Source organism: Moschus berezovskii, chromosome 4, assembly GCF_049115385.1.
Source record: "Moschus berezovskii isolate FMDL1 chromosome 4, NW_MosBer_1.0, whole genome shotgun sequence".
Lineage (NCBI taxonomy): Eukaryota > Metazoa > Chordata > Mammalia > Artiodactyla > Moschidae > Moschus > Moschus berezovskii.
Window position 1 is genome coordinate 7271962 of NC_142463.1, and position 16069 is coordinate 7288030.

At 38.8% G+C, this 16069-nt stretch overlaps 1 protein-coding gene across 9 annotated transcripts in view; it reads left to right on the top strand.

Annotated features, from left to right (window-relative positions):
• The window catches only part of USP40 (ubiquitin specific peptidase 40), an 81118-nt gene that overhangs the window by 44416 nt on the left and 20633 nt on the right, over positions 1-16069 (top strand). For all 9 annotated transcript variants that reach the window (XR_008682686.2, XM_055401713.2, XM_055401717.2 and 6 more), the window contains 6 exons: positions 366-489; positions 1809-1866; positions 7684-7737; positions 8504-8592; positions 9880-9966; positions 14531-14567. Coding sequence is in view for 8 of the 9 variants with exons in the window: in XM_055401713.2 (XP_055257688.2) it covers positions 366-489; positions 1809-1866; positions 7684-7737; positions 8504-8592; positions 9880-9966; positions 14531-14567 (449 nt within the window). In the remaining variant the exon portion in view is untranslated. The remainder of the gene's footprint in view (positions 1-365; positions 490-1808; positions 1867-7683; positions 7738-8503; positions 8593-9879; positions 9967-14530; positions 14568-16069) is intronic.

Genomic DNA, 16069 nt, shown 5'->3' on the forward strand with positions numbered 1-16069 from the left:
CTGTCTGAGCCACCAGGGAATCCCTTTTTCAAGCTCCCCTAGTAATTACAGTACACAAGTAGAAGTTAGCAACTGATTGTTCAATTACAACAGTTCTTTCTGAAAAATGTGGCAACAAATTATTTGTATAAGGCAAAGAATATTTGGAATCATGAATATAGACTCTGTGGAATACTTACACCACCCTAAGAAAGATAGTCAGCATTCAGAAACCTAACTCAGTAGAACTTGGTCACCTTAATTAGCCACGTTAAGTGGAAAATTTTGGAAGTGGTGCCTAAGGAAAAGCATGAATTTTCCAATCCTCTCTGATCCATAAGAGGACTGTGTGAGCACACATTTTTTAAATGTCTTTTTACCTACAGTTTGTTGACAAAACAAGGGAAATGGATCAATACTGTGAATGAGATCAACTGGCTCCAAGTTAAAAATTTAAGCCAATTAGAATCTGAAGAGGAGCAAGTTAAAATATCAGCAACTCTTAACACAGTGAGTAGACTATAAGTATGGCTGACAGTTTTTAGTTAATAGAATTTTGTTTAGAAAGCAGTACCCTAATCTTTTGGAACAATCATCTCAGTAAACTTAGAAACCTTCAGAAGTTACCTTTTTATTTGTAACATTTGATTATTGCTTATTTACCTTTGTTAGCCCTTGACACGTTTCAAGAAATCCTGTGTCTTTTTTCCCCTCCAAAGCCTAGAATTAGAATGTGAGAGTTACCTTTTTAGTTAGTTCATGGAATGTTCTGACTTTGATAACTATGAAATGCTATTTTTAAGAGCTTTTTATGTACTTTTTAAGCCAGGTATATGTTTTGGTTTTGTGTTCTTTGGTGTTTGGATTTTACAAAGTTTATCTGAAAATTGCTCTACAGTATACTCTGCTCTATATAAAGCCAGTTGCTCTTAAAAAGGATTTTTCATTTTTTTTCCATTTAAGACTGTTATACTGGTTTCCTTAAACAGAATTTCAGAAAACATCTTTTTATATTTATGTAGTCTCTAAGATTTTTTCTATAACTTCATTCTGAAAACTTAGAATGTTTTCTTTTATATAAAATTATAGTTTCTTAAGGTGCCTTAATATTTGTTTGCATAGTTGTGGGGATAATATAAGGTCAGTACCGCATAGCTCAAGAGACCTGCCTCCTTGACGTTGAGCAGGAGGCTGGTGCAGGCCTTGGTTACTGCAGGCTCTGCTCCATCTTGGCCCAGCAGAAGTGGTGGGACAACCTGGGAGGGGGCCACTGGTGGGAAAGTACAGTCTATGATTATCTTTATCCCTAAATTTCCACAATTTTGTGCCCTAGAGACAATTAGCCTAAATTTTTTTAAAAAAGAAAGTCTAAAATAAGATAATTTACATAGAAATTTTAAATAGTACTCTTGGATTAGTACATTTTTATATAATTGTTGGTTATTGGGCCTAAATTAATCATTCTTGACATAAAGAAATAGGATTGTCTACAGTGCTTTTGTTTGCTATCGTCAGAAAGGTGAGTTGTTTTTCGATTTTTTTGCCTTTTGCTACTATTATGTCTTTAGTTTTCTAAAGTTTTCTGTAGGAGGCCTTTTCTGTTCCAATTATCAATTTGGTAAAAACCAAGATCTAAATTTTTCCCTTTGATTTTGTGGAAGAATTTCAGGGAAGGAAATAACTTTTTTTCAAGCGTGCAAAAATTGTTAAACGTCAGGTAATTAGTAACTCAGATAATCTGCATATGCACACACTGATAATCTTCATTTTCCCTTCTTCCCATTGTTTTTAACTTATACACAGTCATTAGTTTATTTCTCTTATTTTAGGTGGTGTTTGATATTCGAATTAAAGCCATAAAGGAATTAAAATTATTGAAGGAACTAGGTAATCATTTATGTTTGCTTTTGGTTTAATTTAGTTTTGATTTTTAATTGAAAAAAATATGGGAGAGTATTTATACAAAAAAAATATAATTTAGGGAAAACTCATGTATCTGCCACCCAAAATGGACATATGTCAACATCTTGCCATTTTTGTTTTTCCTTCAGATATTACAAATAAAGCCCTGTTGTCCTCCTCAGCCCTGATCCTCCCTCCCTCCCTCCCCAGTTGCAATCAGTATATCTGATCTGGGTGTATATCTAGTTTCTGAATTCACATTGTACTATATATATTATACTCTATACATTTATGTATGTGTATATTATATTTTTACATTTATAGATATTCTATCATAATGAATATAACATTCTGCAAATTGACTGTTTGGCATTAGGTATTCTTTTACAACTTTATTGAGGTATAATTTACATATGATAAAACATTCATTTAAAGTGTAATTCAGTGATTATTAGTAAATTTATAAAGTTACAACCATCACAGCAATCCAGTTTTAGAACATTTTTATCACTCCAAAAAGATCACTCATCTCCCTAATAGCCATTCATCTACTTAATGTCTCTTTAGACTTGCTATTCTGGACATTTCATGTAAATGGAAGCATATAATATATAGTCTTTTGTGACTAGCTTCTTTCACTTAGATTATTTTTGAGATTCATCCATTTAGCATGTTTCAATAATTTGTTAGTTTTCTTGCTGACTGGTATTCCATTGTATGGATATATCACATTTTGTTGGTTCATTACCAGTAGATGGATATTAGGATTGTTTCCACTTTGGGGATTTTATGAATAACTCTACTATAAAGATTGTGTCTTTGTGTAGTCATATGTTTTCTATTCTTCTGGGTAGATAGATGTACAGAATTGGAATTTCTGGGTCATATGGCAGAACTGTGTTTAACTTTATAAGAAACTACCATACTGTTTCCCAGAGTAGCTGAGTCATTTACAAAACCACTGGCAATGTATCAGGGTTGCAGCTTCTTCACATCCTTGCCAGTATTTAGAATTCTTTTTTTTTTTTTTTGACTGCTTTGCGTGGCTTTCAGAATCCCTATTCCCTGAGAAGTGAACGAGCTACACTATTTGATTTTAAGACTTACTCTGTAACTATCGAAATCAACAAGTGTGTGTTGTCATGAGAGTAGACACATAGAGCAGAGGTCAGCAAGCTCTGGCCTACAGCCTGTTTTTCCCATGAGTTAAGAGTAGTTTTCACATTTTTAAGGGCTCTTTTAAGAAGAATATGTAACAGAGATCATATGTCGAAATGTTCTAAAGTGTTTTCAGTGGAACTACATTGAAATAGCTAGAAACAGATGCAGACATATTTAGTTGACTCTCAACAAAAGTGCCAAGGTATTTCCATGGGGTGTTTCAGCGTACGGGGCCACACCAGGTGGATAGTGCCAAGGTATTTCCATGGGGTGTTTCAGCGTACGGTGCCACACCAGGTGGATAGTGCCAAGGTATTTCCATGGGGTGTTTCAGCGTACAGTGCTGCACCAGGTGGATAGCCATAAATGCAAAAATGAGCCTCCAGCTTTGCCTTTATTTCAGTCTCTCAGTCGTGTCTGACTCTTTGTGACCCCGTGGACTGCAGCACGCCAGGCCTCCCTGTCCATCACCAACTCCCAGAGCTTACTCAAACTCATGTCTATTGAGTCCAGCTTTGCCTTGCATCATGTAAAAAATGAACTCACATCATTTAAATGTTAAAACCTAAAACTAAAATTTTGGGGAGAAAACGTAGAAAATTTTTGTTACTTTTACCATAAGGAAGAGATTTTTTTTTTAAAGATAGGACTCAAAAAGTACAAATCAGGAAGGAGAAAACAAATTAGACTACTGCAAAATTTAAAACTTCTTCAAAAGGCATTTGAAAAGGCAAGCTACAAACTGGGATAAAAAATTTATAAAACATGGATTTGTCAATAGACTTGCATCCAGTATACATTAAAAAAAAAACAAACTTACCACCTAATCAGAAGACAAACAGCTCAAATTGGGAAACTGTTTTACAAAAGAATCTCTACCTGTGAACACCCAACAGGCACAGGAAAAGGTGCTCAGTATCATTAGCTAACAAACTGAAACCATAATGACATATCACTACACACGCAGAATGATTAAAATTTTAAATGCTGACAAAACCAAGTGATATCAAATATGTAGAGCAACTGGAATCCATACATTGCTTGTGGGAGCATGAAATGATAGTCACTTTGGTAAAGAGTCAGCTTATTTCCTGTGAATTTAAACATTCATTTACCAATTATTCTGGATTTTCATCCAAGAAAAATTGAAATATAAATCTTGCAAATACTGTACATAAATGTTCATAACCCAAAACAGGAAACAATCTAGATGTTCACAAGCAGGTGAACAAATTCCAGACAAGGGGATACTATTCATCAATAAAAGAAGTGAACTGCCACCCCATGCAAAACGTGGGTGAATCTCAGAGACATCATGCCAGGCAAGAGAAGCTAGCATGAAAGAGTGGTACTCTTAGGATTGCATTTACAATGTGAAATTGTCAAAAAAGAAAACCTAAGCTGGAGTTACAGAGTCAGATCAGGACTAGGGGATGGGGGGTTGGTTACAGAGTGACATGAGGGCATTTGGGGGGTGATGCAAATTTTACCTCAATTTTCTGGTGGTTACTGGGTGTTTTTATCAAACTGTTTGAATTGTGGACTTGAACTGTATGTGTTTTACTGTAAGTAAAGTATGTCTCAGTAAAGTTGATTAAAAATATATGGCTTCTTAAGATGAATATTTCATTGTCTTCCCATGTCACAGACCTCCCTTCCACTCTTCCTCCCCTCCAAACTATATAGCAAGTGATATTAACGTGGGTGTGTCAGATCATGTCACCCTCTGCTCAGAGCCCTATGTTGTGCTCTTTGTACTTTGTAACGTGCTGTCTATGGGCTCCTCCTCTACAGGAGCTCTTTCATCTGACCACTGCCTAACTGACCTCGCCCTCCACTCACGCTTCATGCTCACTTCCTGGTTTTTCTGGTGCACAAGGTCTCTTCCACCCCTGCGACTTCTTGGTTCTGTAATCTCTCTGAACAACGTCCTCGTTACTCTTCACCTGCTAACTGCAGTCTTTCCTTTGGTCTCTGCTGAAATGTTAACGTTCATTGTCCTTGACTGCACAGCCTCAGTCTGTCTGTCTTACTCTTAACACCTCGTCCTTTCCTTTGTGGCGTTTACTCTGTAACTTTCCTGTGTTTTGTGTAATGAACGTCCATCCCCTCCATTAGATGAGTCTCTTTGCAGGCAGAGTCCATGACTGTTTTGCTTATTGTCAGCTTCTAGGACAGTGCCTGGCACATAGAAGACACATGGCATTTGTCAAAAGAAAATGAAAATTAAAAAAACACACCAGTATTTTAAATGCATTTTTTAAATTGGAGAACTCTTTAACATAAGCTGTTTCAGTTGTCAAGGAGATTGTATTAGGATTCTATGCTAGCTTCAAATCACTGGAGTGTAAGGGCTAGAACTCGGGACTCTCAAAGAGACTCTGCTCTGCTCAGATACAGTTAGACCTTCCAAGGTCCATGCCATTCCTGCCCTCTCAGAAGGCTCGCGCCACTCATTTGAATTCCCCAACTTCATATCCAACTTGGTAAGAATTCTGTTTGGGATTAAAACCTAGTTTCTCCCCACAAAGTGGGAATCTTGGCATCCTCAAAAACAGGGCACGTTGGCCCTAATCCATTTACTAACTAAGCATAAAAATCACCTAACTTTGAAATCTAGGGAGTCTCTGTGCTGTTGCAATATGGGTGAATTTCATTGTTTATCATTTACCCAGCAGCATGGTTCAAATGTCAGCTGCCACCAGATATTAACTGAGTCATCGCATTAAGTAGAGACTTTGCTATAAGCGCTTTAGTCTGCAGATCACTGAAGTAGCATGTACACAGTCAACAAAGGTCCATCTAGTCAAGGCTATGGTTTTTCCAGTAGTCATGAGAATTCAGAGTTGGACTCTAAAGGAAGCTGAGCGCCGAAGAATTGATGCTTTTGAACTGTGGTGTTGGAGAAGACTCTTGAGAGTCCCTTGGACAGCAAGGAGATCCAAGCAGTCCATTCTAAAGGAAATCAGTCCGGAATATTCGTTGAAAGGACTAATGCTGAAGCTGAAACTCCACTACTTTGGCCACCTGATGCGAATAACTGACTTATTTGAAAAGACCCTGATGCTGGGAAAGATTGAAGGCAGGAGGAGAAAGGAACGATGGAGAATGACATGGTTGGATGGCATCACCAACTCAATGGACATGAGTTTGAGTAAATTCCGGGAGTTGGTGATAGACAAGGAGGCCTGGCGTGCTGCAGTCCTTGGGGTTGCAAAGAGTCAGACATGACTGAGCAAGTGAACTGAACTGAGCTGTAATCAGTGACCAGTTTACTTCACTCTTTAAAGCATGTCAGTAATTGGTCAGTACACAGCTGCTGTTCATTTCACCACGTGGACAGCAGAGTGTGTAGTTTATGGCCTCCTTTCCTCCCAGTGATAAAACCGGGTGATATTTTACCAAAAAAATGGACAATTAAATTCGCCAACAACAGTGAAAGTGCAGGCAAAAAACAAGTATATGGAGCCAAGGAAGAAATAGCTGACCGTGGGGATGCTGATGCTGTTGTCATTCGAGAGACTCAAGGTCTGCAGCCAGAGGAGCCAGTGAGCATGAACTCACAGAAGTGAGGAAAGTGGTCATGACAAAAAGTTATGAAGATAATCCCAGAGGAACTGACACCAGCACAAAACTTCATGTTAAAGGAGCTCTTGGAGGTATTTCACGAAACTGAAAGTAAAGGTCCGTCTAGTCAAGGCTATGGTTTTTCCAGTGGTCATGTATGGATGTGAGAGTTGGACTGTGAAGAAAGCTGATCGCCGAAGAATTGATGCTTTTGAACTGTGGTGTTGGAGAAGACTCTCGAGAGTCCCTTAGACTGCAAGGAGATCCAACCAGTCCATTCTAAGGGAGATCAGTCCTGGGTGTTCATTGGAAGGACTGATGCTAAAGCTGAAACTCCAGTACTTTGGCCACCTCATGCGACGAGTTGACTCACTGGAAAAAGACTCTGATGCTGGGAGGGATTGGGGGCGGGAAGAGAAGGGGACAACAGAGAATGAGATGGCTGGATGGCATCACCGACTCGATGGACATGATTTTGGGTGAACTCCGGGAGTTGGTGATGGACAGGGAGGCCTGGCATGCTGTGATTCACGGGGTCTTAGAGAGTCAGACACGACTGAGCAACTGAACTGAACTGAAGCATAAAATACTGGAAGCTGATCCAGACTTGGTATCACTCGGGGGCAGAGAAGATGCTCACCCTGTCCTGCGAGCTGTAGAATAAAGCAGGCTCTGTTTAAACGATTCTTGATCTGTTTTTGCAAAGGAAACATTCTAATTCTCCATGTCTGTAGTGTTTTAAATTACAGTGTAAATATTACAATTTTTTTCATTTCACTGTACACTTATAACTGACAGTCTTAATGTTTTGACAGAAATTTTTAAAAGACAGTTCAATCATAATTTTTCTGATTAAGATTTCTCTGCACAGTTTCACCTTGCACAGGTGTGCTTCTGATTCCATGCTGCTGTGCAAAGGGACAATGGCCTGTATGTGTTTTTTTGTTGCTGGGTTGTTATTTTTTTTTGTCTCTTGTTTGTTTTGTTTTTCAGCTTCTTGCTATTAACACAGTAGAGTATCTTTTGGTTTGTTTTGTTTGTTTGCTGCACTAACTGGCATCTTTTTATTTATAGCTGAGGACAGCTGTTTGAGGCCTATTGATAGAAATGGGAAACTGCTTTGTCCAGGTAAATCTTTTTGTTAGCCCTTCAAAAGCTGACACATAATCATGCCATCTATCTTTCTCAACATGTTTACTTTAAACTAACTTCTAATACCTAATATTCTGAAGGTACCTTTTATAAAGTGGTTTATAAACCATACTGTCATCCAGGTGTCTTCTTGATGGATTATAGAAAGTCTTACCCCAAATTTCAGTCACCTCTGTTTTCTAAAGTGAAACATCTTTCTTCCTGATTAACTGATGCTCATTTTAGTCATGGTTTTGATCTACTTACATCTTTCCAGGTTTATTATCAAAGTTTTTGTTTTGCTAATTTTATTGTGACACCAGTTATCATTGTAACCAGAGGCTTGATTCTTACCTCTGTAACGCATCTTGTCATTAGACTTAATTTACTCAAACTGTTCATGGTAGTCATCACAGCAGCTTTAAACTTGAAAGAAGCTAGTCCATCGTTCATGAATCAATTCACAATATTACGTAATCCTTGCAAACAACAGCTTTCTGGTTTTTATTAAGTATGAATCTATAACATTCATAGCTGCCTTTTACTTCTTAGCACTGTTGTACAGATAACAAGAATAATGTGTTCTAGAGTGAGAAAATCTGAAATCAAACAACTAGAATACATATAATCCTTTTGCATGAAGGACAGCTCAGTTTTCTTCTTTAACATTCTGGATTTTCAAAGAAAGATGATCTCAGTGTATTCTTTTTCCCAGAGAGGCAGGAATTAGTAACATTTACCATGTTATCAAAATTCTTTACAGTGCCAGACAGATACACTCTGAAGGAAGCAGGACTGAAGATGGGGAGTTCACTGGGCCTGTGTCCTGGAAAGGCACCAACTTCCTCCCAGGTAAATGGAGGTCACCCGACAGACCAAAACCCACCTTCCAGTGATCAGAAGCTCTCAATTGCAAAATTCTGTCCTTAACTACTGTAGTAATACTGTTTTTCTTAAAAGGTTTTCCTTTTCCTTAGATTATACCTTTCATCTATAGGAATACATCCATATAGTTAGTTCTCTGTGTTTAAATCAGAAATGTTACGTCAAAGTATATTCATAAGATTGTTTTCCTATGAAAATTTTGTGGTTAAGGGGGATCTTTAAAGTTGAATGGCCTCTAGTTTCAACCGCCATAATTCATAAATTCTAAAACTCACCCCTTTCCTCCTACATTTTAATATCTGTGAGATTTAGATGCATCTTACAGTCAGTGGCTTCCTACAGCTATAGCTGGTGCTGTGCTTTCTTTCTTAGTGGTACATAAAATAATAAGTAACAACCAGCAGTATTTTAGATTTAATGAAATACAGTATACTGATTTTGAGTTTAATTACTGCCTGCAATAATAGAGTCACAGCAGCTTTTTTCTTATCAGTGTTCATTTTATTATAAACTACTATCAGACTGACCTTTGCCAGAAGCCCTGCCTACTTAATAAACTTTCATTACAGTCCAGAAGGCATAATGATGTCCTTACTTCTAGGACTCTGTGTCAGAGTACACTGAACTTATGTATCAGGATCCCCCTGGCTCCTAGATCCCTGTTATGGAACTAATCCACTTTGTTAGTTTCCCAACCGCCCCCCACCCTTTAATTTGTTCTTCCCCAAACTCTAGCAAATAGTAGTACATGACAAGCTCAGAGAATGAGAAACATGACAAGTGAAGATGCATTAGAAAGGAAAAATAAGGCTATAAGAAACTGAACAGACAAGAGATCAAGTTTACATTTTTTTCTTTGGGTTTCTGGGAGTTGAAGTATATGAGACCTCTGGACAGAAAATAAGATCACAAATTAAGGACTCAGAAAAAACACAATTAATGTTTACAGTGTACAGTAATTGCAGATCTTGAGGAATGACTGAGAAAAAGATGGAGATCATAGTAGAGTAAATAATATCTGTGAGAGATGTTTATTAGTAAAAACATTGGTGATAAAGAATCTTAACTTTTCTAGGTAGTCAAGATTATTGTTTAAATTATAACTTTACTCAATATAAGACATGTTTTTACATAATTTGAGATTTTTATTAAAGTTTTATGATCATTGGCTTTTCTCTTTTGGAAATGAATTCTATATTTATAGAATTTTAAAATTCAAATTAAATTGTGTTTATACCTCTGTTTCAATCTTAGCTGTTCCTGTTTTTCGCTTTGGGGAGTGATGTTCACCCTGGGACAGAGATGGAGATCATAGTAGAGGAAACAGTATCTGTGAGGGATGTAAGTTATTTTACTTTGGGAGCCACTGTGAGTGTTTGGGGTGGGGAGCAGTGGTAACCTGTATTAGGGTTTTGAGATCCTAAGGCTAGGGTTTACATAATATCCTTTAAAGAATTCTGCGTACTCACTAAAGGAGTGCTTTGGGTGTCTTGAAAGTTGATGAGCCAGCCATGTTTTTAAAAATAAGATTATTCTTTTTTCTTTTCTGACTACTGATAATACATGTTTATTGTAGAAATTTGGGATGTATAAAAATATATTAAAAGAAAAAAATTAGAACTTCTCTATCTCTTATCCCATTAGTATTCACATTTTGGTATATTTCCTTCTGATGATTTTACATTATGTATACACGCATAATCTGACACACACAGGTATGAATGTGTGTGTGTGTGATAAAGCAAACAGTTACATTGGTATCACTGAGAACAGGGACTCTCAGTACTGGAAAATGAAGAGACAGATAACATCAATGTCACGTGGTTATAAATAAAGCCTGTACTCCTGAATTTTAATTAGAAGAGTCAGAACGAACCTGATGTATTTTTTCTTTAAAAAATTATTATTCTGTCTCTGTCCCCTGAAACAGCTTACAGAAACAGGATCAACCTGGTAGTAGCAGGCACCCCAGCACCCAGACTGTGGTTGCTAAATACTATTTCCAGGAAGGAACTAGGACTTCTTGGAGTAATGGCTTGTCCTGTCGCTGGATCAGGAAAGTGTGTGAGGAACCTGGAACATCTTACCACAACAGAAGCAGTGAAGCTAGCAGAGACTTCAGAAATTAGCAGAAAGAGTCAGGAGCCAACCTGAAGATAAGCATTTGAACCTCAGTGGAAATAATAATGAAATCTGATTCACACATACATAAAATCCATGAGTTCATAATGATCTTTAAATTATGCTGTTCATTGCTTATTATAGTGAATGCCAGGGAACCATAAAGGAAAGAATCAAATATTTATCCTGTTTTTCTTTTGCAGACTTTACCTCACAATAACCAAATAGATAATGAGAAGATTTTTTTAAATAGACATATCCCAGCTAATAAAATGAAGAAATTTTGAACTATCACCGTTTTTCAAGTCCTAATGAATTAATGGATCTAAGCCATGATCCTGAAAAACTGCTAACAGCCCCAAAAGAGTAACACCCAAACATTTAGAGATTCAAAGCAATACCCATGCTCTTCTTGCCAAAACATAAAACAAAACTGGACCTGAGTCCAATCAAGGTCTGAGTACTAGTTTGTAAGAAGTTCAGGGGACAGAGGGACCTGTTAAATGCACCTCAGGCCAGTAGTCAGCACAGTTCTCAAGTGGAAAACTCCTCTTCAAGAAATCAAGTGCGGGGTGAGGCAGCCTGCAGGTTAAAGGAGACTGAGGAGAAGTAGCAGGCAGGCACAGTGTATACAGTTCCTATGGGCCTTGATTCAGACCAACAGTTAAGAGAAATTAGGGAAATTGAACATTGACAGGATAGTCGTTATTTAGGAAATCTATATCATAATTATTTACCAGTTACGGTTTTTTAAAGAATCTTCATCTTTTAGAGATGAGTACTGAATATCAATAAATGAAGTGATACCTGGCATGTGCTTCAAAAAAATCATCTGGGGAGCTAGACAGGGGAAGTGGGTGGGGGTATTGACAAACAAGACAGGCCACAGCAGGAACTGAGGCTGGAGATGGGGTACTTGAGGGTTCATTTCACAACCCTCTGCATCAGTTTGAGATTTTCTGTGATCAAGCATATTTTTAATAAATATATATTTTTTACCCTTTGCTATATGCTATAAATATTTCCCCAGTTTTTCATTTGCCTGTTAACTTTGATGAATTTTTTGTTGGGGGTGGTTAGCTTTTAAAAAAAGGTTTATTACTGACTTACATGAGATTCATATCACAGGAATCAGACATTACGGTTAGCTTTTAAAAAAAGGTTTATTACTGACTTACATGAGATTCATATCACAGGAATCAGACATTACAGTGTCCCTGACACCTCTCCCTCCACTGCTGTCACCCGCTTCCACCTCTCATCTGAATGATCTCCCTGACAGAGTTTGGACTTGTGCTAAATGATTGTAAGGAGGGATAATGGCTAATTGTGGATTGGATGCTATCAAGAGTTAGGGGCAATTCAGTATCTTATTTATGTTCATAAGTTGGAAGTGTGAAGAGGGACTGGAGATATTGTTGGTGGAAAGGCAGCAGCAGCTCCTCAGAGGAAAAGGTCCTTTGTGCCTGGGGTGTGGCCTTGGGTAACTTCAGTGTTTCTTCATTTCGAAGAATGTGTGTGTCTGTCTTTTGTCCTGAAACCATTGTAGGCAGACTCCTTCCCCATGCCTACCCACTCCCCTCCCCAGAGCTGAAACTGCTGTATCCAGGCTGTCAGAGGCCGCCGGGTTACTGTGTCTGGTGAGCAGGCCCCAGTTATCTGCTTACCTGCTCTTTCAGCAGCGGTGACATACTTGACGACATTTGTCATTTGCCTTTAGAGGACCGCAGCTCTGTAGGTTTTCCTCCCGTCTCTCAGGTCTCCCCTTCCCAGTCTGTTTCCTTTTCTCTCTGCCTTGTGAGCACCTCATGCTCAACTCACAGATGCCATAACTCATATATCCAGCTACTCCTTGGCTGTCTGATTGTCACCCCAGATGATAGCACACCCACAGTGGAGCTCCTGACCTCTCTCAGATGCACTTCACTCAGGTTTTTCTTTTCTGTTATGGCGGCTCCATTTTCCACTTGCTTAGGCCAAAACCTTTGAAATCATCTTTGATTCTTTTCTTTCTTTCTTCATTATCAGTTTTTCAAGAAATCCTTTTGGTTCTACCATTAGGATTTATCTGGGATCTAACCACATCTCATTCCCTCACTGCTTCCACTGCCTTCACCCCTCATCTGGATTATTCCAGCCACTTCCTAACTGACCTCTTTGCTTCTAGCCTGGCACCTCCCATGGTACATTCTTACAGAGAAATAGAGCGATCCTTTAAAGTTAAGGTCAGTCAGTCCTCTGCACACAGCCCTCTGCTTTCCCGTCTCACGTGGAGTGAGAGCAGAGCCCCTGAGTGACCTTATGACTATTGCTCACTTGCTCTATCCAGCCAAGTTGGACTCTGTGCTGTTTTTCAGACAAGTCTTTACACTGGTAGCTTCCACTGTCTGAAACACAGTTAAGTTAAATGCTCAATTGCTCGTTCTTCTTAAATAAGAGAGGCCTTTGAGACTGCAGTTTTCTTTGAATCCAGTTTTCTTTGGCCCCATTCTCTCTTTTAATATGTTCCCGTCATCATTTTCTAAACAATCTTTAATTGTATAGTGCTTTTATCATTAATCATACAAGTAATTGTGGATGTAATCTTATTTTTCAAGCTTCATGGGTGACTGAAGTCCTTCATTGCCACCCTATTCTCGTCCTTTCCTCAGAAGTCACTTTCGTCATTGGATGATGTCATCTCATCCGATCAGTAGTGTATCCTCCTATATCTTTGCCATGTGTGTCCCAATGTGTAGTGTGTATGTACTTGTTGAAATAAGAGCTTGATTTGGTTTCTTTTAAAATCATAAATGGGATCCTAGAACTTTGTTTCACTTAAAATATTTTAAAGATCTTTTAAGGCCAGTAAATATAAATCTCTTTTATCCTTTGTTTTAAGACCTTCCCTAGTTTATGTAAATGTTCCCCTGTTAATCCAGGGCTGTCTGGATTGTTTGCCATTTTCCTGTAATCCAGGCAGGGCAGCAGTCATCATCCCTAGTCCTCTCCCTTCTGCTTGGTTATAGCATAAATCAAATTTTACTTACTCCTTTGCCCTAAATTTATTTAAGAATATTTTTCACCTCAGGAAGTTGGGAGTTTTTAATGACTATTGTTGTTTTGCTCTAATGTCTGTTCATTGTGTCTCGTTCACTGAATTGTGCTGTGAGCTCACAGCATGCACAGTTTTCCCCTTGTGAGTTGGTGTATGATCAGTTGCTTCTTGTACAAATAAAAGCTAGTCTCCTTTTATGGGAGTCAGAGTTTACTTATCTGTGCATGCTAAGTCACTTCAGTCATGTCTGCCTCTTTGCAGTCCTGTGAACTGTAGCATGCCAGACTTCTCTGTCCATGGAATTTTCCAGGCAAGAATACTGGAGTGGGTTGCCACTTCCTCCTTGAGGGAATCTTCCCAGCCCAAGGATAGAACCCATGTCTCGTAGGTCTCCTGCATTGGCAGGCGGGTTCTTTACCTGGGAAGTCATGGTGAAAGCAACCTAATTAATCATATCTGGTCAGAAATACACTGTTAGTCCTCATAAGAAGAAAATCATACTGCAGACCTGGAAGTGGATGAACTTGTAGGTTCTGGTTGCAAACACCGGAAGCTTTTTTTTTCCTGCTGAGTTGACACCTCCTTAGCCCTTAAGGAGTGCTTACCTAACCAGTTAACCATGTATGTCTTTATCTATTTGAAAGTTGTTAAATATAATCAGATAGTTCCAGGGTCAAAAGAAAGGTGTTTCTCATACTGTAACTCAGAAACAGAACTACTAATGAACATAATTTTTTTTCGTAACAGTGTCTGAAGATAATGCTGGAAAAATGTGGCCTCACAGGTGGGTTACGGACTATGATGATGCATAAGCTTGTCCCCATCCTTTACTTGTAATACATTTTCTATAAGCCTAATGAAAACTTTTCAAACTTGTTTTTCTCCAGGGTTGTCAGCTATGCTTTACATTTCTATATGCACATAATTCTCCTGATTCTTCTTTGCAGGCTAAAAGAAAACTAGGTGTAGGTTAGCCTACTTCTAAGGAAGGAAAGCCTAGATAGGATCCAGCAGAGATACAGAAGAGATAAGGTTAAGATTTAGACCCACTGAAATTTCTTAGATCTTTTACTGACTTTTTTTAACCTCATTAATTCAGCATTTCAGTATGTTGTGTTTGATGCCAGTATTTCTGTGTATAGATTAGGGAATGTAATATGAATGAAAAAAATAAACCCAGGATATCCTGAAGTGGCTACCCACGTGGAGCCATATGAGCGAGCTTGAGGAGGCATCAAGCTAGTTTCAGTAGACTGAGTGCTTGCCATTCTCTGCACCAGAGTAGAAGCCTAGGGCTCCATCACCTGGCAGGGACTTGCTTGTTCAGTCTCAGGGCACTCTTCTAGGAGCTTACTTCGGTGTCTTGTTTCATCTCCACACTAGTCCTCCCAGCAGGGATCCTCACTTGTTCCCATTTCTCAGATGCAGAGAATGGCTGAACAGCTCACCCAGAGTTACACCACAAGTAGCTAGGTCGCTCTGATTTCACAGCTCTTGATATCTTTCTGCCATGCTGCGCTGTGACGTAATGGTGTTCACTCTTAATTACTGGTATTGTTTTTTTAATTTACTTCGATTAAGTTAAATATCGATACAACTTACTGCATTTAAAGGGACTTCCCGGTTGGCGCTAGTGGTAAGGAATTGCCTGCTAATGCAGGTAGGCTAAGAGACACAGGTTCAATCCCTGGGTTGGGAAGATGCCCTGGAGGAGAGCACAGCAAGCCACTCTGGTATTCTTGCCTGGAGAATCCCATGGACAGAGGAACCTGGCCGGCTGCAGTTCATAGGATCGCACAGAGTCGGACACCAATGAAGTGACACGCCTGTGCTTCATTTAAAACTAGAAATAATGACAGAAGAGGGTCTACAGTGAAAGTGTTAGTTGCTCAATTGTGTCTGACTCTTTTTGACCCCATGGACTGTAACCCACCAGGCTCATCTGTTCATGGAATTTTCCAGGCAAGAATACTGGAGTGGGTTGCCATCCCCTTCACTAGGAGACCTTTCCAACCCAGGGATCGAACCCGGGTCTCCCACATTGCAGGCAGATTCTTTACCCTCTGAGCCACAAGAGGGGGATTCAAAACCTGTGGCCTGTGCAGGATAAATATGAGATCTGTGTTTATTCCCTGGTCTGGAGCTTCTTTTGGTGAGTGGGGGAGTTGACAGTTATAAAGCATCACTAATTTTTTAGTAACCAAGATTTTCAACTTTTCCTCAGCTCCCTCTCCTCAAAAAAAAAATATTCTCTTCCCGTTTTGTCAGTGTAATAAACATGCTGAA